Source organism: Crinia signifera, chromosome 1 (genome assembly GCF_055691185.1).
Source record: "Crinia signifera chromosome 1, ASM5569118v1, whole genome shotgun sequence".
Lineage (NCBI taxonomy): Eukaryota > Metazoa > Chordata > Amphibia > Anura > Myobatrachidae > Crinia > Crinia signifera.
In genome coordinates, this window is record NC_139217.1 from 335,560,072 (window position 1) to 335,586,129 (window position 26,058).

The window sequence follows — 26,058 nt, forward strand, 5'->3', positions numbered from 1 at the left end:
TGGCAACGAGCACACTGGCATTCTATCCCCCTTGGCAACGAGCACACTGGCATTCTATCCCCCTTGGCAACGAGCACACTGGCACAGATCAATCCCCCTCGGCAACGAGCACACTGGCACAGATCAATCCCCCTCGGCAACGAGCACAGAGGCACAGATCAATCCCCCTCGGCAACGAGCACACTGGCACATATCTATCCCCCTTGGCAACGAGCAGAGGCACAGATCTATCCCCCTCGGCAACGAGCACAGAGGCACAGATCTATCCCCCTCGGCAACAAGCAAATTCAGTCCACCTTGGCATCGGCATGAAGCCCCTGGCATTGAGCATATAGGTAAGTGGCACTTATGTGTCAAATGTGTATGGTGTGTTATACAGTATGTCATGGGCATTGCGTCGTGTTATATAGTATGACATGGGCATTGCTTAGTGTTATAAAGTATGACATGGGCATTACGGAGTATTTATTTGTAATGGGCATTGCGGTGTTATATAGTATGTCATGGGCATTGCGTAGTGTTATATAGTATGTAATGGGCATTGCAGTGTTGTATAGTATGTAATGGGCATTACGGTGTGGCTGGGGGCATGGCTAGAGGCTCACAGAGCCTCTGGGTCATGCCCCCATAGCGGCAAAATGGGGGCGTGGCCTCGCGGGGAGCAGCGATTATAGGACACGCCCCCAAATTAGGCCACGCCCCCCCCCCCCCCCCCCCAAATTACATCACCGCAGCATCACTAGGGTGTGGGGGGGGGCACCAAAAGACTGCCTTGCCCCGGGCGCCGGAAACCCTAGTTTCGGCCCTGCTTATGTTATGTAATACTATATGAAAAAAATCTATAATACTATATAAAAGAAATCTATTTCCCAAGTCTCTCTGTCTGTGAAGTGCAAACCCCTCTGTGAGTACTATGAGCAGTAGCAGCCATCTATATCAGGCAGTAGCTAGATCAACGACGAAGTCTCTCATCCTGCCGCTCAGGAACAGTTGCTACAGACAACTCCACAGCGGTAGAGGTCGCTGCAGACCGTTCCAGTTGTCACTCAAGCCTCCTAGCATACGGATACAGCCATAGTGCAAGAGACAAAACTAATGAATCTTGTCTACAATAAAATGGCGCATGTGAGAACGCACTGTAATTTCCGCTTATAACGTTAGTGTTTGCGGTAGTAATAGATAATCATCACTTCTGGTTACAGAGCACAGTAGTGGAGAGAGTCCCGACTCTATAGGACGTTTTCCCCGGTTCCCGGAGACAGGTAACGTGGTTGCCGGTTATATGTGTTCTACCTGGTGCTGCCACATCTTCCTGTCACTCACTGTGCCCGGCACGGCGAGCCTGTACTACCCGGATGAGGATAAGCGATTCGTGTGCTGGTGCCAGCTGTGCAGGCTGCAGCATCGCGTTCGTGTTATATTGTGATCGGTATCGTACTGACAGCTTGTGACATTACAGTACAAATCCGGGCGAGTTATTGCAAAGTATGGAGTCTTCTATGATTCCTTATCCATGGCTACTGCTTTATGTTAGCATTGGTGTTCTCTCTGTGGTGTTAGAATAATGTATAGGTCTGAATTTAGTAATTTTAAAAAAATCTACATCTAAAGATCAAAGGAGGGGATAAGTTTCAGAACCTAATAATGAGTACTGTTCAGTAATATGCTGGTGGTAATAATTTGTTTTTATTGGTTGTTGTATATTAGGTCCACAATGTTTAGGTCTACAGTCATATGGTCGACAGGGTCTAAAGGTTGACAGTCAAATGGTCGACAGGGTCCAAAGGTCGACATAGTAAAGATCGACATGCGTCTTTCATGTTTTTTGGGGTGTATATATCGACATAGGTCGATATGGACACTGCCTAAGTGTACCGTGTACCCTCGCATGGCTCGCCATGCTTTGGACTCGCCACGCCGTAGTGGATGGTAGGGTATGAAATACCGTTTGTCGGCTCAAAATTTTGTTTAAAAAAAGCAAGTTGACCTTTTCACCATGTTGATCTTTTGACTGTCAACCAATAGTGGTTGACCTTATGACTGTCGTCATAGAGTCAATCTATTATGAGTTAGGATACTGTTTTTATTTGGGGTCCATCAGTGTCCTTGGTGTTTGGGTAAAGGCCACAGTGGTCAGGACCTCATACTCCCTGCAGCTTGTGACAGCTTTGATGGGAAGCATTTGATTACAGCATGTATGGTCCAGGGATGCTGTAATCTCTCCCTCCCAGTAACCTGGGTGGTATAGCGCAGTGCCAGGCCTGTGTACTGCATGGGGACATGGCCTGAACAGGGGGAGTGCCCACATACCCTACAAAAAAACACACCATATTATTAAGGAGACCAGGCACCCTAGGCAGTTGCTTAAAGCTGCCTAACTGTCCATATGGCCTTGTATGGGGGAGAGGATAAGGCAACAGCATCTTACTTTGATCCTGGAAGCAGGTCTTTCCTACTTGGCCAGTGCCATCTTTTCAATGATATTTGGGAAGATGGCACATTGGAGGAGGGACTTGCTTCTCTAAAGGTGCGTATACACGGGGCGATTTTGTATAATATCGCGGGAAATATGGTCGCTAAGCCCACGATGGGAGTGTGCGCATTCCCGTTATTACCCCTGTAGTGATCGCTGGTCGCAGGAACATGCTCCTGCGACCAGCTGATTACCACTGCCGGGCTCCCCCGGCAGTTTCTTTTTCATCAGCGACCATCTCTGCCCTCACATCGGTGTGTGTGTAGGGACTATATCGGCAGCAATGCGCATCCCCGCGCGTCTTTATCGCTGGCCGAGATTGATGGACAGTGTCCATCAATATCGGCATAGGCAGGGTTCTCCCACCGGAGAACACTGGCGCTGTCTGCTCGCTTAGCACACAGAGCTGACAGCTCGCTCTGTGTGTGGGCTGTCAGCTCTGTGTGCTATGCGATAGCGGCACAGCACAGCCCGACCTAGCATAGCTAGGTCGCCCTACACACATAGCTATGTGTGTAGGGCCCATTATACCCTTTTAATAGATTGTGACTCATGAGGCCATAATCCAGGTTCCTGAATCCAGTTTTTTGTTTTCCATAAACAGCGGGGGTAGCACAAAATATAGGTATTGATGCATATAATTTTTGTCATCAATAGCTGCTTGTGTATCCTATCCATACCTTTTTGTGAAAAGGTTATTCAGCGCTACCATGTCACAGCATGGCTTGACAAGAAGGGCTGTTGAATGTGTAGGGAGGCTAGATGTGAGTGAACAAAGTTGCTTGTTCATCGTGAATAATGTGTATACAATCACACAATAATAATAATTTGCTTCTGGACAGTCATTATTGGAAAAAGTCTAATGCAAGTAATTTACATTGCACATCCTCTGGAGTTGAGCGTTCACAAGTATGGACAATGTTGAGGAGTTAAGGCAGTGCTAAAGAAATCACACCAGACTTTACCTTCACTATCTAAACTCCTGTGTGTTTATTTCCAGCATGCCGAGTCAGCCTCTGGATGAGCTGCAGGTAACCCAGAAGGATCCGCAGACAGGAAAGTTGCAGACTGTGCCCGCTCTGGTAAGATTTCTGTAAAATAAAGAAGAAAACTGTTGCCAAAAAATCGATAGGTGCGGACAAAAATGTACTGTATTCCAGTTAGCTATATAAAATTGGAATGTAACATTCTCACTTAGATTTATCTAATTTTAATTTACACAAAGTGCAGCAAGATAAATAATATTTCTGGTAGTGAGTGCAAAAATTGGGTGCACTATAATAAATAAATAAATAAAAATGTATGAACTATTATGTACCCCTGGTGTTGGTGTCAATATTGCACATGTACTAATAATTGTGGCCATAATTCATTGGGTTGTATTCAATGTGGGGGGTGAGCGGTAGCGAGCGGGTTTCGGATGTTTTTTTTTTTTTTTTCTAACAAGGAAAAGCCATCCTTACCGGCCACTCGCCATATTCTTGCTGTCAGAGGGCGGTGAGGTTCCCCACAAATGCAGGGAGCCACACTCGCAGTTTCCACCTCGCCTCAGGGAGCATTTTCTTTTTTTCCACTTCAGCATCCAAGCAGAGTTACATCCAGGCACTTTGTGCTGTATACCCCTCCGCCCGCCTCCTGTGCTGCTGCCCTCCTGGAGGAATTTTTGGAAAGGGTAGATTTCATCACTAGTGATCTACATTGGTTGTTAGAACTACCGCATGATCGTTTCTGGTGCCAGGTGAGGTATCATTTCTTTAACTGACATTTAAATTGCATTTTTCAATTTCACTTAGAAAATATATATATCTTTGGTTGCCTGCTATCATTGCCCGACTATTGGCAATGGCATAACTATTATCATTGAAATAATGTAAGTAAAATACAGGTTATGTGTCCTTTTTTTGGTGTTTGATCTTTTGTGCTCAAATCTGTCCCATTTTATCTGATGCATGGTTTATTACAGGTAATATTTGATGAGTCCCTGCAAAAATGCCTGGATTCTTATCTAAGTAATGCCCCTCGGAGGTATGACCATCAAATCTCACTCCCACCTGCTGTGCAGCCTGTGCAGGATAAACTTCATCACTATGTTTTTCTCACTTTCCTACGGATGTCTACACACAAAGAATCCAAGGTATCACATTTCAATAAATCCGTGGGGGGTGATATTTGTTAGTATATCCAGGATGTAACCCCCTAGTTGAGTGCCCAGAGCTATTCAATTGCTCTAGCCCAGCGGTTCTCAAACTGTGGGTCCCGACCTTCTCAGCATGGGGTCGCGACTCCATGTTGCTGACCATCAGGCTGATGACTTTTCTAATCTCACAGTGATTCAAAAATCTGTTGAATTGTCTGTTATTTTAGACTCCTCCCATCATGTTGTGCCTCCACAATGCTGCCATGTATGTGCGGTCTGCTGACTCCACACGTGATGTGATGATCTTCTGCAGTAACTTGCTGGGGTCCTCTAATTATTTTTATTGCCTGATGGGGTCCCAGAGCAAAATAGTTTGAGGACCCCTGCTCTAGCCCATGACGAGGGGATTTCTGCGTACGACCTCCTGAGTGTGTGAACAAAAAAATCCAGTTTAACTAGTACTTTGGGGCTAGTTGCAGGCATTCCGTGGGCAGTAACAGCATTGCACCCAGCAATTATCCCAGGAGATGCCGTTTACTGTGTCTATCCCACAGGCCTTCGTAGTGGAGATGTGCAGGTTAAGTACTTGGTAAAATGCAGTGAATTTAATATTGCAGTGCATTTAAAAGGGAAGCTACATCTACATGATGCGTATTTAAATCTCCCCTCTAGAGTATTTATGATCATTTGTATAATGGCTTTAACAGACTGACACGGCTGTTATCACATTGATAAACCATGGCTTGCTGAAGATTTTAAATGCATCCATAGTAACACTGAATGTGGTAAACTCAGAAGTGATGTCATTTTATGTTGCAGTGGGAGCAAATCTTTTACATGATTATCCCACTGTAGTAACCGTTTCTAAAGAGTCATCACTTAAGGTAAAGCTCTGTCCCTATAAAATACCCCCGCTGCACATCGGAAGAGTCTTACTTCTCTATTGTTTCCTGACACTATGCATGCACACGGTGACCGTTTCCAAAAAGCTCCCCTGCGGCGAGATACATCTCCATAGGCATAAAACAGCTACCACTATCTCAGCTTCTTGAAGCTTTGTCCATAGATGTAGACTACAGCCCCCATTGAGAATAACGGGGACTGCTGTTTGCAGCAATTGTTAGCCATTTGCAGGAAATTTCTGTGAAATCCCTTTTTTATTAGGCTATTGATACATAGGGCTTAATGTAAGACTTGATCTCAAAGCTGTCTTTTTTTTGGGGGGGGGGGGGGGGGGGGGAGGGTTCTCTCTCAAATGTCCATGTTGGCTTGACAAAAATCTGCTCCATAACATTGAATAGGAGCCCTTTCCCTGCCACACAGGAATGTTTCAGCATTTTCCTGTGACACAAAACTGTAGGTTTACCAGTGCGCTGATGTGAGTAGCTCCTCGAGCTCCCTCCTAAATCTATTCAAAGCATGCTGAATAGAATGGACCCCATAGGAAAATAAAACCTGCAGTATGGTATGATAGACATATTGATTATTATTATTTTCCTATAATACAGTATATTGGCATTGACATGAGAGGCTTTATGTGACATTAGTGTGTTTTATGCCCACGCTCCATGTCTCCTCACAGGATCATTTCATCACCCCCTCTGTGTTTGGAGAGATTTTGTACAACAACTTTCTGTTGGATATCCCAAAACTATTGGATATGTGTGTCCTCTTTGGGAAAGGCAACTCTGCTCTTTTGCAAAAAATGATTGGTGAGCAATGTTATTGTGTACCTAGTTAATCATGTTCTTTGTGCATAACTTTCATGCAACCTTATCTTCATCGTGCTGCTTTATAGCTTTTGTATTTTAGTATCCCTTTTCTTGTTTTCTTGGACCCAACATAGCAGTCAAGCGGGTACCGTTCCGTACACAGGCTCCTATGCGGCCACCCACACACTAACGGCGGGATTGGACAGTAGTATGGGCGGATTTTACAATGTATGTGTTCACACACTGTGGCTGTGCCATACTATGTAACACTAGTAATTCAGTTGGCAGTGGCGGATCCTGTTCTGCAGGATCCGGCCATAACGCTGAACGAGACCTGCTTGGCCACTATGTGCGGCCCAGCACTTAAATAACTGACTTAGCAGCATTATTCAAATGGCACAGCAGAGCTTATTTTGTATCTCGAGATCTGGGCTGGGGACAGGTGAAACCAGAACAAACGATTAAGAACCTATGACCAGAATGAATGGAGGAGAGCGCTTTGCCGCTAGATATAAAACTGGTTACGGGGGTGTTTGAGCACTGTCCGCATAAAATGGGTACGCCAATCCCCATCATAGAAAGGGCATCTGCACCAATGGGAAATTAACTTGTACTGGGTCTCCTAAACACCAACACTAGTAGAGCAAGCGCGTGTCAAATGAAATAATCCAATTGGTCTCCTCACCTTTTCGCCCAGTTTCAGATCCCATGTTTTAAGAAATGGTTGCCTATTTTATATTTATTTTCTGCATATGTATATTCACAGGTAATGTTTTCCAGCAACAACCTAGTTATTACCAGGATCTGGATGACAGTGTACCAACATTACTACTGGTAAGGAACAAACCAGCTGTCACTTGAGATTTCAGTAGAAGTGATATGGAAGACCGATAAATACACCATAGATAGATAGATAGATAGATACTTGGGGCTCTCCTATATCTGTGATGGATTGGGGTAAATTCCCGATTTCCCCCGAGACCTAGGTCTGAAAAATTACACATAACTGCAAGTGATCTATTTTGCTCCATACTGTGGATCTTTTAAAATGTGTCCGTGAGTACAGAGGGCGCCTTAGCACCTGCTTGATGACCTTGAGTGAGCTTTTCGGTGTCTTGCGGACCGAGGTTGAGACCACTGGACTATAGTTTAAGCAACAATAACCCCATTTTAAATAAAGATAACACTAAGTGTGCCAAATGCTGACTGCAGGCCATTTATGACATTTGAAGCTATCAAAGTTTTATGAGGGCTTTTAAAGTGAAAGTAAAAGGCAAGAAGCTGTAAAATAATGCACTATGAGCAGAAGTCTTGATTATTTGCAACCTTACAAAAACTTCTGAAAACTCATAAGGCGCATGTAAGCACAACTATAATGTCATGATGGATTTAGACAGTATCCATAAGGTAGTGGAAAAGTGATGGGCATTCCTGAACTGTGGCTACTAGCGTGTGCAAAAATGTGCTGTACAGTAGGTTTATCGCGGGAGTGTTGCACATTTTTGTGCAAGTGGCTGAATTTCCAGACACACAAGCGCAAGTATAGTAGGAAAACTGCACCTTCCATAGGATCACTGCAGTTTTAGATTGGGACATATAAGGTATTGCAACAGGCACAGAAAGAGGGGTATTCAATTCTCGACGGCGAGAAGTGGCGATAACTCGCCGTCTGTGTATTCAACACTTTCCCTGAGGCGAGGTTCACTCACCGTATATCTACTTGCTGGTTCCCTGAGGCAAAGTGGAAAAGGCGAGTGTGGGCATTAAAATGACGAGGCTCACCACAGAATGCAGTGCATTTGCCACATTTGTGGCGAACCTCATCATTTAAGAGGATCTTCACCGGCCTCTCACGGGTGAGGATTCGGTCCAAACATTGAATACGGCGAGGGGGTTTCACGGAGATGATGGCTGAATACTGCTCAAAATAGGTATCTCAGTCCTGCACATTTGGCCACATACAGTAGATGTACAAGATGTATTAACCAGTTAAATTAATATTATTTTACAACATAAGTATATGTACCCTTTGCATCATTGTCCTATCTATCTATCTATCTATCTATCTATCTATCTATCTATCTATCTATCTATGTTTTTCAAAATATAAACTGGTATGTCCTTCCTGGTTTGGGGGCTGGACAAACAATAGTTAAACTTGGCGCTCTCCAGGATTCTAAAGTTAATAAGGGATTAGGCCTCTAAACTTTACTATCTACTTCATTGGTTTTGGGAACCACCTGGGAAAGATCTTATGGATTTTTTGGGGAGGGGTAAGCAGTCCGCCATTATCCTGGGTCCATTAAAGGTTCTTCATCTCCACCACTGTACCCATTATCCAACTAGCTACTCTTGTCATTGGGTGAGAATAGCTTCACTATGGTTCAGTACATAAACTGACAGAAAGTAATTGGTGGTATAGGGTTGGTGGTCATGATTGACCTATCAAGATACAGTACAAACCAACAAAAGGGAAAGAGCTGCCTACTTAGCCTGGCCAAAATAAGTTCTTATAGGAAAATATTTAGAGCCTCTAATTTTATTTCAATGTCTGAAAGCTGACCAAAGCAGTCCATTACATTTGCATACATAAATATTTTTTTTTAGAACTCTAGGAATTCATCTGGAAAAGCATTAATAATGGCGTAACATTACTTTTAATGAAGGTTTAGCATATGTTCTGTCACTGTCTTCCTAAGGTGTTCAGCTCCATTATGAAGGTGTGTGGGCTTCAGCATGATGAATGTGAGGAACCTCTGAAGCTGGGAGACCGGAATCCGACAACACCACTAGATATGCCAGAGCAGGTTGGCAGAGTAGGCTTCCCATACACTATTATAGTAAACATTCTCTAGAGCTGCCCTTACGTGTATTCCGTTCTCTTCCCCTGCACAGGAGCTGCAGGATGCAGTGCTTTATCTCTGTGACACATCTAGCACAATCTGGGCCTTTCTTGAAAATTTTCCAGATGCTTCTCGCACGCTACAGAAACATAACTTCCTCAGCAGGTATGTCTAGTGACACGTAATCAGGTTTATGTTTATTACTTTTGCTCTCACATTTTATCTCTTCCTCTCCAAGCTTTGGTGAATACATCCCTTGCATGGGGCATATTAAGAATGGGTGCAGTGTGCGGGGCACACTTGTCCCAGAGATTCCCACTCCGCATGCGCTGTCCCCATTCTCTTTAATACTTACCTTTTGGAGTCCAGCGATGGGGGCAGCAGTGCAATGTGCAGTGGAGTCTGACTCCACAACGTTGCACTGCTGCCAGCAATCGACTAAAAAAATGTTCATCACACAATTTTTTCGGGAGATCTGGGCAGGCCCGGATTTGTGCCTAGGCCCGTGAGGCACGGGCCTCAGGGCGGCACCATTCAAGGGCGGCACAGCGGGCTGCCATTCTTTTAAATAGCAGCATGGCAGAGCGGGTGGGAAGCGGCAAGTTACACCGCTGACATGATTCATCATATGTCAGCGGCAGCGTCGCTCGTTACCCGCCTCTACCCTCCCGCTCTGACATGCACACACACAATGACAAAGGCACTGTTTGAGAGGAGCGGAGGAGTGATGTGCGGTCAGGTAAAGTACAGTACATCTCCTCCCCTCCGTGAATGCAGTGGCACAACGGACGTTCAGCAGCTGCCTGTTTGACTGGCAGGTGCAACGTGCCTCTAATAGCTGGGGACAGCGCTAGCAGTTACTCTTGTGTTTCAGCCCCCACCTCCTCTCGTGGTGTTTCTGTCAGGGTCTTTCAAAGGTAATGCCCCCAGTCCCAGCCAGCGGTGTTTTGGGGGCGGAGCTATTGGGTCACACATCCCTGTGCAGGAAGTGCTGCCTGTGCTCCACAGACAGTCCACACAGTTAAAACAGGGTCAGCCATGGCACAAATTAACTGCTCCTCACCCGACCAAACTACAAGCTAGGTCCAGGTAAAGGGATGTAGATTAAAAAAATAATAATAATCTGTTTAGGCACTTACTGTGTAATTATGTGTGTGTGTGTGTGTGTGTATATATATATATATATAGCAGTTTTGTAGCCCGGCACTCGTACCAACAGGAAAGGTGGCGATGTTAGCTTGCCCGGGTGCCCGCGCAGAGAGCCGTGGGATTCTCAGATATAAACAATGAAGTAGAACGTCACTCCGGGGCTTGTGGATAACAAAAGTTTTAATTCAGCGTTATGTCAACGCGTTTCGGGTATAACCCGTCGTCAGGACATGTCCTGACGACGGGTTATACCCGAAACGCGTTGACATAACGCTGAATTAAAACTTTTGTTATCCACAAGCCCCGGAGTGACGTTCTACTTCATTGTTTATATCTGAGAATCCCACGGCTCTCTGCGCGGGCACCCGGGCAAGCTAACATCGCCACCTTTCCTGTTGGTACGAGTGCCGGGCTACAAAACTGATATATATATATATATATATATATATATATATATATATATATATATATATATATATATATATATATATATATATATATATATATATATATATATATATATATATATATATATATACATATATATATGCAGTCTGCGGTCCTGACACTCCAGGGGTGGCTTAATCTTTTCCTAATTGCCTAAGGTCCTGTGCCCCATCTCTCCCCCTCATGTGCCAGGTCCTGTGACCTTCCACTCCTCTCTCCTCATGTCCCCATTCCTGTGTCCCTCCTCTCCCACCCCCCCATGTGTCTAGGCCATGTGTTCACCCTACCCTGTTTCCCCCCTTGTGTGCCTTTGCCCTGTGTCACCCCCTCCCCTAAGTATTAGGTCCCTTCTCTCCCCCCTATGTGCAAAAGTCCTGTGTCACACATTATGATCTGTGACCCCCTCTTGTTCCCATTTCCTGTGTCCCTTCTTTCCCTCCCGTCCCCATGTTGTCCCTCCCCCCACAAGTTGTGTTACAGCTTAACTGGGCATATGTAGGGGGGGGCGGCCAAAAATGTTGTGCCTAGGGGCGGCCTGACCCCTAAATTCACCCCTGGATCTGGGCATGCACAATAGAGTCTGATCGCTCTAGTGCTGCTGAGACAAGATGGAGAAGCGATGTGACATCATCAGTCAGCGCCCCTGCATGCGCCAGAGCTTACTGGGCAGAGTGGAGGGAGAGGTGTCTCAAACACCCTGCCGTCTCCCAACTTGACCCACGCAGCCAAAGGACCCAAATAGCTAGGGACAGTGTTTAGAACCATAGACGGACTACAAAACTCTTCAAGGAAGAGTTGTAAACATTGTTTACTTTTTTAATATATATTTTTTCATTACAGGTGCATTATTTTTTATTTTTTTTTGTCTCTTTTTTATGTTTTTCTATCTTTTATTATTTATGGAATTGGTTTTATTTTAATTAGTTCTACATAAATAATAATCAGCGCTTATTATAAATGATATGTGCTAGTGTCTGCCAATCACCTTGACAATAAATAATTTGATTTGGTCCTGGACCACTAACCTGAGGCTCCCCAGGGTTATTAAGCACACAGCTTGGTGCTACCACTGCTTTTATAATATGAATTTTCTTCTTTTCAGACTGAGCTCTTTCTATGAGCTATTCTGCCCAGAACTTGAATCTGCCATAATAAAAAGGAAGTTTGAGGATAAAAGGTAAATATAATTTCTATTCATACTCCAACATCCTCAACCTATTTTAACATGTGCTATTTTCCTATCTAAAAAAAATATTTTTTGCACAACATCTTTACAAGAGCAGTTGTTGAGGTAACAAAGCAAGGATGACCAAGAAACATCCCAAATACACCCCCCCCCCCCCCAAGGATGTGTATTTAAAAATTAAATATTATAAAATAGTGTTCTAATAAACCTTTAAAGTACGTGTGATGTTATTACAGTTGAGCATCAGATGCAAGTATAGACCTTGCTGTTGGCAGCACCTCTTTCATTTAGGATACGATAGGCCACAGCCATTGTGTCCTGTACATTAGGAGAAAGTGGAATTGAAAAATGTAGCAACAGTAAAGTAGTAACAAATTTAATAATCTCTGTCATCCATGGTTATAGGATGAGCCAAGGAGTGTGGGCATCAAATAGTTAATTGTTGAAGACTCTGCCCCAACAACCAGTTTTATTTTTTTTGATGCCCAATGAGTGGGCACATTTTTCTGAGCTGCAATTAATTTGTTTCAGTTTTTTACAATCTCTAAAGTTAATGGCTGGTTTCCAAGCATTTTTGCCCTCTTTGCAGATGCAATGACTCAAGCCAAGGTGACAAACTGCAGTCTCCCAGGTTGGGGTGCCATAACGGTGGTGGTTCTATTTTTGGGCATTTACTAACATTTCATGCAATCAAAGTCCAAGCCATTTCTCCTCCCAGCAGCAGGGGACACTGCAGTCTACACGTGTGGGATAGTGTGGGTGCATTGGAGGAGTCTGCACTTTTAGAAATTTGAATACAGCTGGCTCCTCCCCCCGCTATCCCCCAGCAGACTCCAGTCTTAGAAAAAGTGCCCTGAGGAGTCGGACTCCCGGGCTATGTCTCCTAAGGAGACTAGGTTTTTTATTTCTTAATTTGTTTTTTTTTTTATATATCTTGGACACAGACAGGCTGGGAATGCCTGTCTGCGACGCGGGACCCTGGAGGGACGTGGTCGGGCCTGCATGCAGCCTCCCTCCACAGTCCAGCCACCGGAGCCTCCGTTCCGGGGACCCGTCCGCAGCTGCATGCGGCGTGCGTCGCGGGTCCTGGGCTATCTCCCCCGAACTCCAGGGACGCCGGTGACAAGTAAGGGCGCTGTGCGCCAGATAGGGGGCGGCCATTGAGTGCGATGGTCGGTGGCAGAGAGAGCTGAGTCGCGGTAGTGACGTCAGCGCACCCTCCAGGATGCCGGCTGTTTGGGGCGGGCTTGGATTTGGCGCCTCAGCGTAAGAGAGGAGGGCGGAGCTTGCTTCTCTCTCTTTCTCTCGGTGCCTTTGAGCTGTGAGGTGGCCTTTGCGGTGCTCTCTCTCTGCAGTTGCTGTACAGAACGGGACCTCTGTTACCTGTGCAGCTCAGCGCTCCCCAGCGGACTACAGGGACACTGTGAGTCTTAAGGGGCACATATTACACACAAGAATCGGGGGTTATTGTTTGGCTCCTCTTCCCCTGTAACTTGCCAGACTTCAGGGCTACTTTACTGGGTATTTCCCTGCTGTTGGGCTGTATTTGGGGTTTTCTTGTGTGACTGGTGTTTGGTGTGTGTGTCAGTTTTGTTACATTAACTGGGCAGGATGGCAGGAAAAGCAACTTCATCTAAGGCTGCTTTGAAGGTTTATTCCTGCAAGAGCTGCAAGCAGCAATACACACAACATGTTAGAGGGTGCTCCCTCTGTGAGATTTGCTACAAAGCTTCTCAAATTACTGCTGCCCCTGCAGCACCTGTGCAGGCAGCTGCTGTTTCCTCAGATGTGCTGCAATCACTGCTGTCTAATCTGAATGCTGAAATGGCTGCCTCTGGGAAGGATAGAGAGGTGTTTCAGACTCAGCTTTCTAGATTGGCCTCTGCAGAGCCTGCATGGGCTCAATCCTTAATTCAGTCAGTGGACTCATTAACTCAGTCTATGGCAGGTCCTGCTAAGAGACCTTCGGCTGCTGCTGTATGCCCTCTCTGTTTTTGGCTGATGATTCAGACCATGAGGATTATACTATAGAGGAAGGAGAGGTTCTTCCCCCTGTGGAGGATATCCAACCCTTGGATATAGGGGAGGATGAATCACAGGGTGTGGAGGGGCTTATCAGAGCAGTTAGGTCCACCCTGAAATTAGAGCAGCCTGAGGTCACTCCCCAGGTGTCCATTTTTGGTCGCTCTCAAAGACAGGAGTTGTGTTTTCCGGATTCGGAGGAATTAGACTCTCCTCTCCTCTCTATATGGAAGTGTCCGGATAGGAAATTCCAGGTGTCAGCTCGCCTAAAGACTCTATATCCCTTTTCTCCTGAATCCAGGGCTAGGTGGGAGACTCCTCCCACTCCGGATATCTCGCTATCCAGGCTGTCTAAGCGAGCCACACTGCCTGTTCCCGGGGTGGCGTCTTTGAAAGAGGCGCAGGATAGGCGTTTAGACTGCTCACTAAAGACCATTTATTCCACGGCAGGGGTCCTGTTGCGTCCTGCGTTGGCCTCTGCTTGGGTGGCCAGAGCGATGGAGCAATGGGCCGCTGATCTTGTGGCTGGTCTGGAACAAAACATTCCTGTGGCAGATTTGTTGCCTATGGCGGAAGGCATCAGGGATGCTTCAACTTACATAGGTGAGGCAGCGGCAGACATTTCGTCTCTAGGAGCCAGAATCTCTGCGTCAGCTGTGGTGGCCAGACGGTCGGTCTGGTTGAGGTCATGGCAGGCTTAGGCTGAAATTAAAAAAGCTGTTGAAGATATGCTTTTCGGGCCAGAGCTCGATAAACTTATCTCCCAGGCCACGGGGGGTAAGTCTACATTCTTGCCTACAGCCGCACCCCCGCCTAAGAGGCGGTCCCTCACTCAGTCCTTTCGAGGCTCCTCTGCCTTTAGAGGCAGGCCCAGAGGAGGTTTTACGGCCTTTAGAGGCCGCAGAGGTAGAGGTGCGGGAACAGCCGCGGCCGCTGCTGCCCTAGCACGTCGCCAGGAGCCCAAGGCTTCCGACAAGACCGTGGCATGACGGTCTTCCGGCTCTAGTGGGAGAATCCAGGGTGGGCGCTCGTCTGTTGTTGTTCCCTCAGGTTTGGAAGACTCACTGCAGGGACGAGTGGGTCTTGCAGATTATTGCACAGGGATACAGACTCCAATTTTCAGCGCCACCTCCAGTAAGATTCTTTCCAATGGGCCTTCCAAAGCTGGATCAGACAAAAAAGGCCTTACAGGATTCAGTTCAAAAGCTTTTGAACGCTTCTGTAATAATACCGTACCAGAACATCAGAGGGGACAGGGGTTTTACTCCAGTGTGTTCGTGGTCCCCAAACCGGACGGCTCCGTAAGGCATATCCTAAACCTCAAGGACTTAAACCAATACATCTGTTACAACAGGTTCAAGATGGAGTCCATACGGTCCGTGATTGCATCACTGGAACCGGGAGAATACCTTATGTCGCTAGACATAAAGGACGCCTATTTACACGTCCCTATTTGGGAATCTCACCAGAGGTTTCTAAGGTTCGCAATACAGGCTTCTCATTTTCAATTCAGGGCTCTGCCCTTCGGCCTGTCGTCCGCTCCCAGGGTCTTCACCAAGATCATGGCCTGCATGGTGGCGGTACTCAGGTTACAAGGGATAACGATCGTCCCGTACCTGGACGATCTCTTGATAAAAGCATCATCTCAGGACAAGTTGATAGCAGACGCTATAACCACATGTTCTTTTCTGGTCCAAAATGGTTGGATCTTGAACTTCAACAAGTCCCAACTCAATCCAACACAAAGGCTTCAATTCCTGGGCCTTATTTTGGATACGGCGCAGGAATCGGTATTTCTTCCAATGGACAAGATTGCGGCGCTGCAGTTAAAGGTACGACAGGTTCTAGCTCCCCGCAGAGTTTCGATCCTGTTGTGCACCAAGATGCTGGGGATGATGGTAGCCTCTTTCGAGGCCATCTCGTACGGCAGGTTTCATACCAGAACGTTCCAATGGAACCTATTGTCACAGTGGTCAGGGTCGCATCTACAGATCCACAGGAAGATTATCCTGTCAAGAGCAGCTCGTCAGTCACTTCAGTGGTGGCTTCATACCCCCAATCTACTCCAGGGCCGGAGTTTCAGTCCATGCAGTTGGACGATACTGACCACCGACGCCAGCCTCAGGGGCTGGGGAGCTTTTGTTCTCAACCAGACTTTTCAGGGTCGGTGGTCGGCGCAGGAGGCAAAGCTTCCGATAAATGTCCTGGAACTAAGAGCAATCAGGTTGGCTTTGGGTCAGGCACACAACCTGCTCAGGGGACGTCCGGTAAGAGTCCAGTCGGACAATGCGACTGCGGTCGCATACATAAATCGACAGGGAGGACCCAAGAGTTGTGCGGCCATGCGCGAGGTGCGTCCTATCTTGGAATGGGCCGAGGCGTTTGTCCCTCGATTTTCTGCGGTGTTTCTGCCGGGTGTGGAGAATTGGCAGGCGGATTATCTGAGCAGACAGGACTTCCACCCAGGAGAGTGGGCCCTTCATCCGGAGGTTTTTCATCAGTTGACGGTCCGGTGGGGCATGCCTCAAATGGATTTGATGGCCTCCAGGCTGAATCGGAAGCTACCTCTGTATTGTGCCAGGTCTCGGGACCCGGAAGCTCTGGCGGGGGATGCATTCTCCATCCCATGGCATTTCCAGCTGATATATGCGTTTCCGCCGTTTCCACTCATAGCAAGAGTGCTCAAACGCATAAAAAGAGGGTCCGCTTCAGTCATTCTGATTGCCCCGGACTGGCCGAGACGGGCCTGGTATTCGGACCTCAAGCTTCTTCAAGCGGATGTGCAGTGGCGCCTGCCACTCAGGCAGGATCTTCTGCAACAAGGACCATTCATCTACCCCGGCTTAGAGTCTCTACGTTTAACGGCGTGGCTGTTGAAGCCGACTTGTTAAGGAGACGTGGAATACCGCAGTCTGTGGTTCCAACTATGCTGAAGGCCAGAAAGGAGGTAACCGCATCTCATTATCACAGGATTTGGAAATCCTACATAGCCTGGTGCGAAGCTAGATCAGCGCCAAAGGCGGTGTTTCATCTCTCTCGTTTGTTGGAGTTCCTACAGTCTGGTTCAGAGAAGGGTCTCAGACTGGCGTCTTTGAAGGTTCAGGTGTCTGCCCTATCGGTGTTTTTTCACAGAAGATTGGCTCTAATTCCAGAGGTACAGACCTTCTTAAAAGGGGTTGTTCGTATACAATCTCCCTTTGTTCCGCCTTCGGAACCATGGGACTTGGAGTTGGTTCTGAAATTCCTAAGATCTGATACCTTTGAGCCCTTGGATTCGGTAGATCTAAGGTTCTTAACGTGGAAAACGGTCATGTTGATGGCGCTGGCTTCGGCCCGCAGGGTGTCGGAGCTTGGGGCTCTTTCCTGTCGTTCTCCGTTTCTGGTTTTCCATAAGGACAGGGCGGAACTCAGAACTCGCCAGGGTTTCCTTCCGAAGGTGGTTTCTTCCTTCCATGTGAACCAGCCTATTGTGGTTCCAGCCCTTTCGCGAGATATGAAATCCTTGGATGTGGTGCGCGCGCTGCGTATCTACGTTTCCAGAACGGCATCGTGGAGAAAGACAGATGGTCTTTTCGTGTTGTATGGAGCAGGAAAGAAGGGTTGGCCGGCGTCCAAGCAGACGCTGGCTCGGTGGCTGTGTCTCACAATCAAGGAGGCCTATGCTAGGGCTAACCAGGTCCTCCCTTCAGGGATTTCCGCCCATTCAACAAGGTCCGTAAGCACATCGTGGGCTGCGGCCAGAGGTGTTTCGCTTACACAGGTTTGTAGGGCGGCCACTTGGGTGGGTGCTAGCACCTTCGCCAAGTTCTATAAGTTTGACAGCTTTGCCAGTGCGGAGGCATCTTTCGGCAGAGCTGTTTTGCAGGATTCTCAGCGCTCTCCCTCCCGGGTTTAGTGCTTTGGTACTATCCCACACGTGTAGACTGCAGTGTCCCCTGCTGCTGGGAGGAGAAATAAGGAATTTGGTACTTACCGGTAATTCCCTTTCTCCGAGGCAGCAGGGGACACTGCACGCCCTCCCAGCGCTTTATTCCTGCCATCTTACAAGTTGTTTTACTTAAACATTGAATGTTTGATGATTGCAAGTTGTGAGCTCTTGTTATGAGTTATTCTTACTAATCTTTTTTCTTCTGCAAAGTGTCTCCTCTGTTTCCAGGGAACGAGCCCTGGCCCCTATCCTCTCTCGGTCACAGTTTCTAAGACTGGAGTCTGCTGGGGGATAGCGGGGGGAGGAGCCAGCTGTATTCAAATTTCTTAAAGTGCCGACTCCTCCAATGCACCCACACTATCCCACACGTGTAGACTGCAGTGTCCCCTGCTGCCTCGGAGAAAGGGAATTATTGGTAAGTACCAAATTCCTTATTTTTCTGGCACTATTGGCGACCCAGACAGTCCTGGCTTTGTAGCCTCTGCGTATTTCATTATAAACCACACTTGGCATTTGATGCTCACTGAGGACAAACCTGAAGTGCAAGGGTTTCTTGTGCAGCAGCTGCATTTTTTCCTGGGCATAGACCTTCGAACGCAACCTAGAGCACTAGCTCATACAGGTGTGGAAACTTGGAAAATTCTCTTCCTGGCAATCATGTCATCTGTCGTCATGACTTCAAAGTTCCATGGGACTTCAGTCTGGCATGCCCCCCCCCCCCCCCCCCCAATTTCCAATGTTGTTTTGCATGTTTCAGAACTTCAAGGACTGGCCATGCAGGTTCTCCTATACAGATGTTCTAAACTGTTGGTAGATCCCAGTTGGTGTTTTACACTGTGGCTATCTGCTGCTACAGGGTCCATTTATGCACCTTGACCTTCCTTGGTTGACTTTCTTGGCCTGAGTTTTCTTCCTTCTTTGATTTTTGTCTCTGGTAATTTCTTTCCAGCAGCATTTGGTCCTTTTCCATTTTCCTCTGTTGATGCCGACAGTGTACAATTCTCCCGTCTGAGCATTACCTTCCCTCGGGGCAGTTGTTTAAACTCCCATGGTACCACTGACACCCATCCTGGATGAAAAAGAAAAGAGGATTTTTGTGTACTTGCATTTTCTCCTTTTCTCTGAATCCGGCTGGGGGACATTGCACTGCCTCCCCTACGCTCGGTTTTGGCGGGTTTTGTGTTGCCGTCTGATCTGGGTGGAGCTTTCTACCTGTTCTTTTCTCTACCACCCTTTGACGCACCCCCTGTACTGGGCTACCCAAGAACAGAGCTGTTACCTCAGAAAGGGACTCCTGCCTTCCCTATACCTCCCACCTCCTGGTGCAAGTTTTTATAATTTGTCTGCCTGAACCACAACTTGGTGCTGAATGTGGGAGATAATATTTTTTATTTCTTAATAACTGTTCTTTTGTTTTAATGTTGTGCTGTTGTGACTACTGCTGTTTCTGCATTTGACTTTTCTGTACCACATACCATTCTCCACCTTTATGTACTTCTGGAATACTGATATTTTCCAAGTGTTTGTAATAGGTAACACCTTGCATATAGTTATGAACTTATTATATTAAGACTGCAATACTGATTTTTACGGTTTTCCCGCCACTTCACATGCACTGTGTGGTGTATATGTGTGCACCTGCAGACCTTCCTCCTGACCTGTGACTCCTGAATACAGAGCAATGTATCATTGATTCAGCTTTGGCTTTCATGAAACATCTGCCAAACCAGTTTTTCACAACAGGCCTTCCAACAGGGCTGCGTTTAGTGTTTCTGCGGAAAACATGGAGGGATTTTAGCTTGAGCATATTTGGTTTCTTATCCACAAAGCCAGATGGATCCTTCTGCCCTATCCTCAATCTAAAATCCCTCAAAGTTTTCCTCAAAGCTCTCCAATTCAGAATGGAATTCCTGAAACCTATTATTCAGAAATTGCAACTAGATGATATCAAGGATGTCTATTAGCATGTTCCCATTCTGTAGGACTGCCAGCGATATCTATGTTTTGCAGTCTTCACGCAGCGTTGCCAGTGTTAATACATTTGTGGGCTCTGATAGACAGAGTCCCAGAGATTCTTTCTCCTCAGAGACAAGATAGTGTAGTTGCAGATGCTGTTATTTTTTGCAGATGTGCCATGATTCGATTGACCTCTACATGCAAGTGCTGTAGAAATTGGTATTCACATTCGATATGGCGTAGTTTAGTCCATTTCACTCCAGACCTTTTCAGTTAGATCTTCTATCCATGCGGATCGATGCCCCCACCATCTTAGGTCTCAAGACATTTCCTGCTATGGGTTGTTGGATGCTTCTGAAATTTTTGAAACCATAAAACATCTTGGAACTATGGTCCATTTGTCATACCTTCGGAGCAGAGCCACAAACGTACTTTATACAATGTGATCACGTCTGTGGCTAGGACGAGAGATATCTTTAGGATGCATTCCTGTTTTGTCCTGTACGACAATTAAAAAACTTGGTTGGCCCGCTACCAAACAGAACTGTCACTTTTTAGATCTGCCTGGTGATCCAACAGGCTTAAACTTTGACTAACGAACCGGATAAGGATTTGGTTTGTGCCCATTCCACCTAGTCAGTTAGGACTTCCTGGGATGGCAAGTGTTTTATGCTCTGTGGACCAATTTATCCAGATGGCCACTTGGTTTCCTGCTCCTTAAATAAGTCTCTACCTTTTTTTTTTTTAAACCATCGTCTCGAGAGATATGTTGGTTTTGAAGCATTCCCTTCCTGAAGGATCAACTTTGTGAATACCCATGGATTCCAATTACCTGTCAAATGATTTTCTTGCAGTCCATTGGACAGTGGGTACTCTCTCCTTCTCAGCCCATGCCCCCCTCGGGCTTGCAATTAACTGGCTTCTGGGTAGAGGTATGGTTATAGGGAAAGAGGAGTCTATGCTGTTGCAGGTTCAAAAGATCAACTCGTTGGGGGACAGACTCTGTTCACTCTATACCCATGGTTTCTAGTGTATCCCATGGACTCTGAGAAAAGGATTTAACAGCTAAACACCACAAATCCTATTTTTTTTTTTTTTTTTTTTTTTACATGTACTACCTAATCTTAAATGAAGAAGCAGCACAAGTCCTACTGTATATTGACCATATGCATTTCTAAAACCATCAGGTACAATAGCAACCAAAATGTGTCCATTGGTCTTGTAGTCTAATGTGTTTTACATGCTTATTTTGTAGATGGTCCTTCTTTTTGTACATAATAAAATATTTTCTCTTTCTGTTTTTAGCATGCAACATGATCTCTGGAGAAGGCTGTCTCATTCCAGGAAGAAATTGTTGGAAATCTCTCACATTATTATTAGTAATACATGTCTACAGCCCATCCTGGAACACAGGTAACATAGTAGTTTACAGTCGGTTGAAAGAAGACTTAGGATGTGCATACACGTGTGACTATTGTTTGATTCGATTGGGATTGAATCACACAGAGCAGTGTACACATTAAATTTTAACTATATAGTATATATTTGTACTATATTGCCTTGCTTGTACAGTCTATTTTTCTCTTTGATTAACACTCAACGGTAGTGCGCATCGGCATTGAATGCGGCTGAAAACCGCTCAATTTCAATTCAATTTTGACTATATAGTCAAAACTGAAAGGAATATCTCACCCTGTGTACGCAGCATTACGTCCATCAAGTTCAACCTTTTACAGGACCCGTTAGCGGGTCTCCATTTTGAATTTATTTTGATTACACTTTGGGTTAAATTGTTTATCTGTTGTACCCCTGGATGTATTCATCCAATAAATGTTTGTCCAACCTTTATTATAAATGTATTTATTGTGTTTGCTGACACCACTTCCTCTGAAAGAGAGTTCCATACTTTTACTGCCCTTACTGTAAAAAAGCCTTTCCTTCGGAAGGTACAAAATATTCTCTCCTCCAGCCTGAGCGCATGCCCACGTGTCCTAGTCTCTGACCTAAAAGTAAATAGGGTGTCTGACAGTTCATTATATTGTCCCCTTGATATGTTAAGCATGTCTCCCCGTAAAGTCTCTTTCCAGCGTAAACATTCCTAACTCGGCTACTCTGTCCTCATAGTTTAACCCCTTCAGTGGCAATCCTGAGAATTTTCCGGGCTGTGTGCCCAGTCTGGTAAGCCCGTAAAATTCTCGGGATTGTCACTGTTTTAGAGCCGGGCAGCGCGGCTGAGTTCAATCGCTGAACTCAGGCAGCTTCAGCGCTGCCCGGCTCCCTCCCCTCTGCCGCGCCTCCCCCCTCACTTCCGGCTTTTCTATACAAGTCTCCGGCGCCGGCTTATGACAAGCCGGCTGCTGGGGACAGGGACAGGGCACCGGGGCGCAGGGCCGGGCAGCAGCTGATTGACAGTTCAGCGGCGCTGCCCGGACCCGGGGAGGCAGTGGTGAGTTTTTTGTTTTATTTAAGGGAGCACTCCCCATTAAAAACTCGCCCAGTGGGGAGCGCTCCCCCCCAAAAAAACACCACTGAAGGGGTTAATGACTCCAACCCTTTTTCCAGTTCTATAATGTCCTTTTTGGAGTGAGGAGCCCAGAATTGTACTCAAAATTGTAGATGAGGTCTAACCAGTGCGTTGTACAGTGGCATCATTATTTTGGTGTCCCTAGCGGTTTTACACTGTCTAATATCTTGTTGGCCTTGCTGGCTGCTACATGATACTGAGCACTGCACCCCAGCTTGTTGTCAAGATCCTTTTCCAAAACTGATTTACCCAATTCCACCCCATTTACATAGCATACTGGTTATGTCTCCCAAGATGCATAACCTTACATTTATCATCATTGAACCTCATTCTCCATTTTTCCACCCACTCATCTAGTTTATTTAAATCCCACTGTAGTGTGGAGACATCCTTGTCTGTTCTAATCACCCTGCACAGTTCTGTGTCACTTTTTTGTGTGTTGACACCACCTTCCTATCTGTCTCCAGTATGCACCGAGAAGCCGAACTGTCTTTTATTTTTTTATTTTTTTTATTGCAGAGCAAACAATATACAACCCTTTGTGGAGGAGTTACTACAAATATTAACAAGTCTTCTACCAGAGAGGAGGTAAAACTAAGTTGTATAAACTAAGCTGCTGGAAAACTGTAGAGTCCTACTTATTAGGCAAATGTAATCTCTTTTGTATCTTACAATTTTAGTCCACAGGCAGGTCCTGGTTAGGTTCCTGTTTGCCTGAGGCTAATACACATGTAGCGCCCCCTGCAATGCTACTAAACCTAGACCACAGTGCATACTGCATGATCAGGAAATCACACATGTGCAGGTACGGATGTGTCCCCATACATCTTTGCGGTAGTCGTGCCAAAAAGCTCCTCATTTTTTTTCTGTGTGTTTTTTAATTTTTTTTTTGCTGACAATGGATCTTAGTTGTGATTAGTACACACCAAGAGACTGTGCTGATTAATTTGCTGTACGATACTTGTATATCTGTGTGCGACTGATTCCCTGAATCTGTATACCAAGTGCTATGATGCAACGACCACAGCTTTTTTTACTTCCCAAGTTCTGTTTTGCTTCAGATCTGTTACATTTCATGTAATAACACATGGGATCCTGTAGAAGTATCTGGACCCATGTGTTATCATGAAAAACGAGACCATTGCGGATTATGCTTTGCCTGCCTGAGATATACTCACTATAATCCATGCAAAGTGCCTGCACCGGGGGCTAATTGGATAGTCCCAGGCGAATCCGTTATCTGCAGTAAATTACCACGGATAATTGGGTACACCCCCCCTTACGGATCCTGATATTCCAGTGAAGTAAACTCCCGTATCTTATTTCTGGAATGACATACTTAACTTTTGATTTTGTAATCCTCCACCATAAACATCCTCATTTACTGTATATATGTATAATTAGTTTCCAATTTCAAGTGGAAAGTTTGTATAGCTGACCTTTAGATACTCTGACCTGATATTTGTTGATGATGTTATATAACTGATATATTTATATTTCAAATTATGTTTACTTATATTGGTGTTTATGGGTTACATTTAATTGGCAGTATGTATCTTTTATTTATTTTTCGCTCCATAGGAGACAGACACAGGGCTGATGATGGGGTATAGGGTTGGACAGATGAATCTGGTGCCAAACAGGTTAAACTTTTGCCTCCAGGCAGCCCAGGCTCCTCCCCTATGCCCCACCTCCACCTCAAACAGCCAGTTTTCGTTTGGTGCCGGCAGGAGCCAGTGCACCTTTTATAATGAGGGGCTGCTTTATGCAGCCTTTTTTATTTCTATGATTTATTTTGCGTAGTGGGCTATTCTGCGTAGTGAAATCGCATCGCATGCCATTTTTGTATGGCATGCAATGCGATTTTCCTATGTAATGTATTCACTGCTCTCTGTCAGTGAATACATTACAAAAATCGGGTACAATAAAAAATCGCGTTGCATGCCATTATTGTATGGCATGCGATGCGATCAGATATCGGATCCGATTTTGCATCTAATAATTGCATTTAATGTAGTATACATTAAATGACATATAATGTCATTTATTTACACCCCCCCCCCCACCCCAACTATCCAAGTCATACCGAAGCGTGGCGAGCGGCGGCGGAAAGCATAATTTTATTGCGATTACAGTGATTTTCCATTGATATGGCAGCATCTTTGAATATCTTCACGTTGCCTCAGTCCAAGGAGAAGGCCATTTCTTTTTTCAGGACTATGGACTGCTTCCAGTCGCGCAGAATTGCGCTAACGGGCACACGATGCGCCTTTCTGTTAAGGAGGCAATGTGACGTCAAGGCGTGTTGATTGAAGGTCAGTTTGCGTGCAGCGCAATGGTTTCCTGGCTGCCGGTTACCATTTCTGACATTGCTGCGGTTCCTGCATCTGTGGAATATTGTGCACAGCAGCTGCATATCTCAAAGAAGACCACAGTGTTGTATAACCGCTGGGTCAGGGAGGCGTGTGCCCTCGATATGGAATGTGATGAGACACTGTTCGTGAAGCGAAAAAATTATGCTGGAAGAGTTTTGCCACAACAGTGGATATTTGGCGGTATTTGCCGCAAAACTGTCCAATGCTTCATGGAAATGGTGGCCAGCTGGGATCAGGCCACCTTGAAGAACTGTATCATTCAAAATGTGGAGCCGGGCACAAATGTCTATACCGACTGCTGGAGGGCATAGAGCACCGAACAATTGCAACAGGCCGGATACCAACATTTTACAGTTAACCATAGGTACAACTTCATAGATCCAACAACAGGTGTACATACACAAACTGTGGAGAGGATGTGGGGCCAATGCAAATGGCGTAACAAGGGGCAAAGCGGTACAGCCAGGCATGAACTTAAAAGTTACCTCACAGAATTCATGTGGAAAAAGACTCTTGGATCTGAGGATCCTTTCGAAAGAATTCTGGAGGCACTAAAACTGCTTCCAAAGGACGATTAGTTATGTGTTGATTTGTTCTTCATTTAAGTATTTTTGGTACTCTTTACCTAGAACGGCGCCCACGATTGAAATCGCGGGATCGCGGGTAAAATCGCGGCAATCGCGGTAATCGCGGGTAAATCGCGGGTACATCAAAATCGGGTACCCGCGATTACCGCGATTTTCCCATAGGGAACAATGTTAAAAAGGCAGATTGACCGCGATTTTAGCGTTAAATGCCTCAATGCCCGCGATTTTTACATAGGAAACAATGTTAAATGGGCCACAGAGCCCTAATAGTCCCCCTGAATTGTTAAATGGCCCCCACAATTTTTAACGCCACCCCACGATCAACGTGAACCCGAAGCGTGGCGAGCGCAGCGAGCCCGCGAGGGGCGGCGGTACGCGTCCTACGACCTTTTCATGCCCTACTATCCACGTCGGCGTGGAGTTGAGAATAGAATAGTGTGGCGAGCGCAGCGAGCCACCGAGCCCGAAGCGTGGCGAGCGCAGCGAGCCCCGCGAGGGGACGCGGATACCTTCACAGGTAAACGCGTCCCTTCGCGGGCTTCACAGGTGTCCGCGTCGCCACGGACACCTGTGAAGCCCGCGAGGGGACGCGTTTACCTGTGAAGGTATCCGCGTCCCCTCGCGGGGCTCGCTGCGCTCGCCACGCTTCGGGCTCGGTGGCTCGCTGCGCTCGCCACACTATTCTATTCTCAACTCCACGCCGACGTGGATAGTAGGGC

At 46.1% G+C, this 26,058-nt stretch overlaps 1 protein-coding gene across 2 annotated transcripts in view; it reads left to right on the forward strand.

The window, feature by feature from the left end:
- The first annotated feature begins 759 nt into the window (after positions 1–759).
- Positions 760–26,058, forward strand: part of ASCC2 (activating signal cointegrator 1 complex subunit 2) — a 39,954-nt gene continuing 14,655 nt past the window's right edge. The window contains exons 1-11 of one of the 2 annotated variants that reach the window (XM_083145327.1): positions 760–1,262; positions 3,474–3,555; positions 4,053–4,211; positions 4,437–4,607; positions 6,193–6,322; positions 7,089–7,156; positions 9,022–9,129; positions 9,218–9,330; positions 11,864–11,938; positions 21,159–21,266; positions 22,897–22,965. In XM_083145327.1, the coding sequence (XP_083001453.1) occupies positions 3,475–3,555; positions 4,053–4,211; positions 4,437–4,607; positions 6,193–6,322; positions 7,089–7,156; positions 9,022–9,129; positions 9,218–9,330; positions 11,864–11,938; positions 21,159–21,266; positions 22,897–22,965 (1,082 nt within the window). In that variant the 5' untranslated portion in view covers positions 760–1,262; position 3,474. Of the gene's footprint in view, positions 1,263–1,356; positions 1,486–3,473; positions 3,556–4,052; positions 4,212–4,436; positions 4,608–6,192; positions 6,323–7,088; positions 7,157–9,021; positions 9,130–9,217; positions 9,331–11,863; positions 11,939–21,158; positions 21,267–22,896; positions 22,966–26,058 lie in introns of those variants that run through there. The other variant, XM_083145328.1, reaches the window with a different exon arrangement.